At 49.5% G+C, this 7,669-nt stretch overlaps 1 protein-coding gene across 4 annotated transcripts in view; it reads left to right on the forward strand.

Moving 5' to 3' along the window:
* Nucleotides 1-7,435, forward strand: part of ANKRD11 (ankyrin repeat domain 11) — a 301,832-nt gene extending 294,397 nt beyond the window's left edge. For all 4 annotated transcript variants that reach the window (XM_029074876.2, XM_001512676.6, XM_029074877.1 and 1 more), the window contains 4 exons: nt 1,268-1,366; nt 1,456-1,599; nt 4,590-4,682; nt 6,140-7,435. In XM_029074876.2, the coding sequence (XP_028930709.1) occupies nt 1,268-1,366; nt 1,456-1,599; nt 4,590-4,682; nt 6,140-6,325 (522 nt within the window). In that variant the 3' untranslated portion in view covers nt 6,326-7,435. The remainder of the gene's footprint in view (nt 1-1,267; nt 1,367-1,455; nt 1,600-4,589; nt 4,683-6,139) is intronic.
* Nucleotides 7,436-7,669: the final 234 nt, after the last annotated feature.

A 7,669-nucleotide genomic window follows, 5' to 3' on the forward strand; every position in this document is an offset into this window, starting at 1 on the left:
CCCACTCCCTTCTGCATCATCCTGACTTGCTCCCGTTGTTCATCCCCTTTCCCAGCCCCACAGCATTTATGTACATATCTGTAATTTATTTATATCTGTCTCCCCCACTCTGGACTGTAAGCTCGTTGTGGGCAGGGAATGTGTCTATTTATTATTGTATTGTACTCTCCTAAGCTCATAGTACAGTGCTCTGCACACAGTAAGCGTACAATAAATATGATTGAGAAGGAATAAATGCGATTAAATGAATGAATAATAGGCCAGAACCCCCCCCCCCTTGGGGTGTTTAACTGTTTGACCCTTTGTAACCCCTGGTTAAGGAGTGTTTCTTTCATCTGTCTCCCCCAAATCCTCAACTCTGGGGCCCATCCTCAGGCCACGCCTTTTCTCACCCCCTTCTGCCTCCTGGCCCTACCCCCACCTCCAAACCGTGCCATTAGCTTTTTTCGTATTAAATGTGCATATCTTTTGAAACTCTTTATGCTGTATGTGAACCAAAGGGAGAACTTAGCATGATCAATAGGATTATTTTTAAAAGCTTAGATCATAGAAGCAAAATATACTTATTTATTTTTAATATTAAAATCTTCCACCCTGTGGGTCATCATGAAGCTGGGGAAAGTAAATCATCCATAAAATGCATCATTAGCTGCCATAGCCCCATCCTGGTCTCTTCAGTTTGCCTTCTAATGATCTAGGTGGGCTAATTCTTCAGTTGTTCTACACAGAGAATTTGCCAAGGTTAGATGAACAGTTCTCTGAAGAGGCCCAGCCTGCTTCATTCCCCATCGCTCTCCCCCTGCAGAAAGACAGGAACTTCCTGGGAGCTGGCCTGGCAAACCAGTGTTCCATCTTTGGGAGTGGAAAGCCATTCCCCATCTGAATAGGGTTGAGAGGCAGTGTGGTCTGGTGGAAAGTGTCTGGGGCTGGGAGGCAGGGAACTTGGGCTCTGTGCCAGCTGCTCTGTTCCTAGGCTTAGGTGTGAGAACTCGGGTAGATCACCTAGCCTCTTTGGCCGAGGCTACGGTTGACTATGTCCGCAGACCTGAGGAGATCACAGCGATGGCCTCCGCCCATCTTCCCTACAAACCCCTAGGGTTACAGAAGAAGTAAAACGTTGGGAAGCTCTTTGGAGGCAGTAGTACTCCTTGGGGCTGGGAAGAGAATTGTGGGGGCTAACTGCCCTACATCCATCCATTAGTAAGGGAACAGAAAGGCCACAGATGTGGTTTCTTATAATGCTGAATGTTTGTTTTTCTGTCTTTAGATCGCCCCTCCTCCATCCCTAGCAGAACCACTTAAAGAACTGTTTAAACAGCAGGAAGCAGTAAGGGGAAAACTCCGGCTCCAGCACAGCATAGAACGGGTAAGAAAAGGCAACCGCGGGGTTCATTTTGGCTTCAGAATAGGACTTTATTGGGAAAAATTCATGTATCTTCCCTTCTTTTCCCTCAGGAAAAGCTGATCGTCTCATGTGAGCAGGAGATCTTGAGAGTTCATTGCCGGGCAGCGAGAACAATTGCCAACCAGGCGGTGCCTTTTAGTGCTTGCACCATGCTGCTGGACTCGGAAGTTTATAACATGCCTCTGGAGAATCAGGTCGGTACAGATCTTCCTTTGTTTCAGCACTGACCCCTGTGGGCAGTGTGGCCATTTTAGCCCTCAGTTTATTCCCATCAAGAAATTTGGATAAACACAGTGGAGGCATTGGGGTATATACTGCCTTAACACAGCCCAGAATTGGTTAACGTATCATAATGTAGCAGAATCACTGTATCAGTTCATTAGCTTGGTGTTGAGTTCTGATTGTCAGGGCTTAGAGATCTCTGTTACCGTGTTCACCAGAAACAGTGGACAGGGAACAGATTAGTTTCCTGTAGAATGTTAATGAACTGATGCAGTATCTGATACAGAAGCACCATGCCAGCTGCTCAGAGCTTGGGAGGCAGAAGGTAGATGGTAGCTCACCCCTCCGAAGTCTCCTTCCCATTGTTTTCTGACCATCTTCCTCCTAAACTCTTGTTTACCATTAAAACTGTAGTCAGCATGAAGTGTGCTTTTTGTTAAGCCTCCCAGAACCAGAAATGTATGTTGTTGCCCACAATTTAAAACACTTCTCTATCCCTTAGAAACCATTTTTGTATTCACTGTCTCCCTTTCCCCTTCAGCCTAATCTGGACACGTGAAAGAGCACACACATGCACACTCACTCTCTCTGTCTCTGACTCTCTCAGTCAGAGTTCTCTGAGGTGTAGAAGGTATAGAAGGGGACCCAGAACTGAGCCTTGAGGGACTTACACTGTTAGAAGGTGGGAGGCAGGAGGAGACAGAGGAGAAGATATAAAAACAAAACAACATGAGAAGACCAAGAGCCCCAGAACACTGTAGCTGAAGGAGCAGTTTTCCGGCTTCTCTCTGCTCTGGGGCTGTCCACAGTCCAGCAGTTATAACCAAAGCCTTTCCAGAAGTATAAAATTTGGGGAGGCACGCTAGCGTAGTGGAGAGAGCACAGGCCTGGGATTCAGAAGGTCATGGTTCTAACCCTGGCTCCGCCACTTGTCTGCTATGAGACCTTGATCAAGTCATTTAATTTCTTGTGCCTCAGTTACCTCATCTGTAAATTGGGGGTTGAGACTATGAGCCCCATGTGGGACAAGGGATTGTGTCCAACCTGATCTGCTTGTATCTACCCCAGCACTTAGTATAGTGCCTGGCACATAGTAAGCGCCTAACGAAAACCATAATTATTAATACTAAGTCCCCCATAACCCCTGAGCTGGGCAGGAGCAGTCCATCAATCAGTGGTATTTTTTGAGTGCTTACTTTATGCAGAGCATTATACTGAGCACTTAATGTGAGTACAGTGTGTTTCATTTCCATACTTCACTCTGCTGCATGAATCTTTTTTTTCCTAAAAAATGCTCAATCAGCATCTGCCCTCTTTTCAGAAACCTCCAGTGGTTACTCCACACCTCTGCAGGAAACAGAAACTCTTTACTATTGGCTTTAAAGCACTCAGTCAGCCCCCTCACTGATTTCATACTACAGCCCAGCCCACACACTTAGTTCCTCTAACACCAATCTACTCACTAGACCTTGATTTTGTCTGTCTAGTCCTCTGGCCTGGAATTCCCTCCCCTCTCACATCCAACAAACCATCACTCTCCCTACCTTCAAAGCCCTTCCCAAATCATATCTCGACCAAGAGGCCTTTCCTGGCCCAGTTCCTTTTCTGTGACCTCCCTTCTGCTTCCATTATGCACTTGGGGCCTATTCCCCTTAAGCACTTTGCTATGCAGCCCTCCTCCGTTCCCACAGCACTGTCCATCTCTAATTTACTTTGTCTCCAGCTCTAGTCTGTAAGCTCTTTGTGGGCAGGCATCATGTCTACCTACTCTAACTGTATTGTACTCCCACAGGCGGTTAGTGGATTCTAGCCCATAAGCTCACTGTGGGCAGGGACTGTGTCTGTTTGTTTCATTGTACTCTCTCAAGTGCTTAGTATAGTGCTCTGCACACAGTAAGTGCTCAATAATAAGACTGTCTGACTGACTAGTGTTCTGCACACAGTATATGCTCAAATAATACCATTGATTGCGTTATGTCATAGCTCCCACTTGTCTCCACTCCTCTTCCCCACTTATATTCATAGGTTTTGAGCCCCTCGAGGGACAGGGTCTATGTCTAATTCCCACCTGTGTATGCTCTCCCAGCATTTAGTACGTGACCTGCACACAGAAGGCGCTTAATAAATACTATTGCTACTACAGCAGTACCACAGGGTCGGTAGAAATGACTCCCGATGGCCCAGCGGGAGGCCGGCAGGGGTTTCTGGTGGTTTCACTCGGCAGACCGGTGGGGAGGGAATCGGAGGGCTCTAGCTGCTGCAGCTTACAACCTCACAACCTTGCGGGCACGGGACAGGTTGGTAGAGATGGCCGAAGGTGGTGTGATGGGAATGGAAGAGCCCCATCCCCGCAGCTGCAATTACGAACAGGAAGGTCCAGACCCAACATGAGTCACCCGGAGTTCAGGCAGTTGTCCAGACCCAGTTTTCATTCGTGTCCCACGACCAGGGTCCGTGGCTTTCCACGGCTCTGCTTCCAGCTCCGGCCCCCTCTGCGCCCCAGGTTTACCCCCAGACCTCAATGCCTGCTGGCGATTTGCCGCCCCTGCTTCCCAGTGATAGAGTGGGGGAGAGTCTGTTGAGCAGGCGTGTGACACCAGGCGTGAGTTCCAGAACTCTGAAGTCCCCAAGAGGCCGTGGGTATCAATCGGCAGAAGGGAAACCAGGCCCTGTATAAGGATATAAAACATTCCAAAAGCCTAGGGGAGGGTAGGAGGATGCTGTATTTTATGGTGTATCCCAGTGTGTGACAACTCGGTCATATTGTAGTCTCCCAAATGCTTTAATACCACGTTCTGCCCACAGTAAGCGCTCGAGAAATACCATCGACTGATTTGGTCTCTTGAAATTCGATCGATTCTTTCATGAAGGATTCTTGTCTAAGAAGCACATCTCACAAGGCATGTTGCTAATGTTCTGTTTAATCACTTGATAACTTCCCTCTGTGGTGTTCCTTCTGCAGGGAGACGAAAATAAATCAGTCCGAGACCGTTTCAACGCTCGTCAGTTTATTTCCTGGTTACAAGACGTGGACGACAAATACGACAGGATGAAGGTTAGAGTCTTTTTCTTCAACCACCTGGTGCTAAAAGTCTTTGCATTTTCAAGGACAAAAGAAGCCACTGGTGGGTGAGGTCACCCATATCTGCATGACACGTGAGCTGTTTGGAGTTGGGGAGGGGTGACGTCCAAAAGCTTGGCCACCTGTCAACCAGCCGTGTCTCCCTCTTCCGTCTCCGAGGGACCTCAAATTTGATCTTTTTCCTCTCCGGGAGGGATTGTCGTGGGGCGTAGATTTGCCAGGTACGGAGAGATTTTTCTTTTCACCTTCAGCGTGCACATCCCGAACAAGGTGGTGCTTTGGGCCGGAGAAGCAGGAGACTTGTGCAGTGGGTACACCCTTCAGGAGCAGTTCACACTGATTGCATAACTCTGCTCACCCAGGTTCACCCTGTGCTCAGCAAAGGCTTATAAAGTAGCTTGACCTTGCACTTCTGGGCCACCTGCTCATGTACATTGACTCGTAGATAGGTGGCAGGCTTTATCCTCATTTGGGGCAGGTATCGCTGGTTTGGGGCTAGGTACTAGAGGGGTGTGGGCACCCAAGGTGTTGGGTCTAAACGCCCCCTCCTCCCCACTCCCGTCCCCCAAATGCACCTGTCCATCAGATCCCTAAAAACGCCCTAGGCCTAGAGCGTGAGTCCCCACTGGTGTTCCTGGGCCTTACCGCCCCTAAAACCATCGCAGCGAACATTTGCCCACTCCCCCGTTACCACTTTGCCCCACCCCGATGCCCGCCATGCTGGGCCGGTGTCTCGGCCAGTGATGGGGTCGGGGCAGAGGGGGCGGTGGGGGGACAGGGAAGGAGGGGGTGTAATCTCTGACCACCCAGCCTCCTCCCAGATTTGCGTCTGGCACCGCCCGAGACTTTTCCAAGGGCGCAGTCGGGGATCTTTGGCCAAGCAGAGAATGGCTCTGAACTCCCAGTGCCTCACGTTGGTCCAGGCGTTATTTCTTCCGATGTGGAGTTTCAGAAATTCTCTCTTCCTCCCCCAGAGTACCTAGCAGGTGTTGAATGATGACTCCCAAAACCTCTGGATGGAAGTTTCTTAATGGAACAGCCCGGGCGAAACAACCGAAAGGCTAGCTCCTAAACTGATGGCATGTGGGCGGGGTTTAAAGCGAGAGCAGGCATTTGGGGCTGGGTAGAGCAGCCAATTGCTCCATATACGATGGAGCTTCTGCGGCTCTTGTCTTCGTCCCGGGTTCTTCGAGCACTTAGCCTGTGCTGCTGCTTTCTTTTTCTCAGACAAGGCCGTTCCTCTGTCAGGGATCGAGTCGGGGTTCCGCCCCTGAATTTTAGCCTTCTCCAGAAGGCTCCCTGGAGACGCTTGACCCCGAAGTCCTTCGGGAGCAAGGAACCGGTGAAGTGGCCGACTGCACTCCGGTTGCCCACCTTCGGGCTCTGTGGCCCTCGTCTGAGCGGTTGCCCGGTTTTGTTTCCCGCTGCAGACGTGCCTGCTGATGCGACAGCAACACGAAGCCGCGGCCTTGAACGCGGTGCAGAGGATGGAGTGGCAGCTGAAGGTGCAGGAGCTGGACCCAGCCGGGCACAAATCCCTCTGCGTGAACGAGGTGCCCTCGTTTTATGTGCCAATGGTTGACGTCAACGATGACTTTGTGCTTTTGCCGGCATGACGGTACCAGACGGGGAGACGTTCTCTCTGAAGACTGGCAAGGGCAGGACCCCTCCTGGGCCGACGGTGGAGTTCACATTCATCCTTAACGCTTGCTGATGAATCCCTGGTCAGAGGAGGAGGAGGCATCTACCAACCGGAGAAAAACAAAACAAAAGAAACAAACAGAAAAAAAAAAAAACAGACAAGAGAAAATTTGCACTTTCTTCCCAACGTACCCGTCACTTCTGGACTGATGGCAGGCGTCAGGTAGCAGAAGCGGGGAATGCATCTCTGTTAGAAGGCAGTTGCTGCAGCAGGGTGCACGCAGAGCGAGTCCGAACAGACAGCGGAGCGGTGCCGACCCCCCGACCCGAACCCACCCCCGCCACATCCCCCCCCGGAGGGGCTGGCGGGGACCGAGGTCACGTCCTCCGGGCGGCAGGAGCTGCCGCTGAGCAGGGGAGGGACGGCGCAATCATGGTGGTTTCTGTATTTGTGAAAACGGCAATTTTCAGGTCTCTGTTTTCCATTTAACTGCAGATTCATTTCAGAGGAGTTGCAGTAGGGAATGCGTTTTTTAATTTCTCGTTCCATCATGAGTAACTCAAAATTTCAGAAGGCGTCCAGCCTTGGCAGACACAGATCTCGAGGTATAAAAGGTAAAGTCTCCAGGCAACACGTCCGAGGATTCTTTCCCCGCGAATCATGAGCGTCAGGGGTTCACCGCTTCCCGCCGCCGACGTCGAGGCCGCGGGAACGTCTCTGGGCACGCGGCAGCCGGGACTGGTTCTCCGCGGCCAGAACCGAGGGAGCGAACCAGAGCCGGGACTTTTTCGATTGTGTTTTTAATGGAGTCAGATCCATGTGGTTTATATATTTTTCCTTTAATCTTGGGCATTTCGTTTCTCTTTCTGAGAACATAACTTGAAACACTACAGAGCCAATACTCATATAAAAAAAAAATGTATCCCATAAATGCTGTACAGTTTTTATATACATTAACAATGTACTTTTGCTGCCTTCTAGATAATTTATTTTGCAACACATTACTGCACAGTTGTAAATAACTTATGTACTGTAACATCACTTTCAGTTATGTGTAAAGAAATAAATAAATTAATTAAAATGATCTTTGTATATGTATAGTTCACCTTAGGCAGCACTTTCCCTTTCAAGGAAAAATAAGGGCCAAAATCATATGCAGGGTGCAGTATTTGGAAGCCTGTCTTCTAACCTAAAGACTAGGGAACTCCACTTGCAGTTTCTGTTTTCGAGTTTTCACAAGGTTCACTTTTTATTTGGAATCAATTCACTTTTTCCCCTTCTCCCCATCCTCTAGGGTTAGGACAGTTGCAGAACTACC

The sequence above is a fragment of the Ornithorhynchus anatinus genome, chromosome 11 (genome assembly GCF_004115215.2).
Source record: "Ornithorhynchus anatinus isolate Pmale09 chromosome 11, mOrnAna1.pri.v4, whole genome shotgun sequence".
Classification (NCBI taxonomy): domain Eukaryota; kingdom Metazoa; phylum Chordata; class Mammalia; order Monotremata; family Ornithorhynchidae; genus Ornithorhynchus; species Ornithorhynchus anatinus.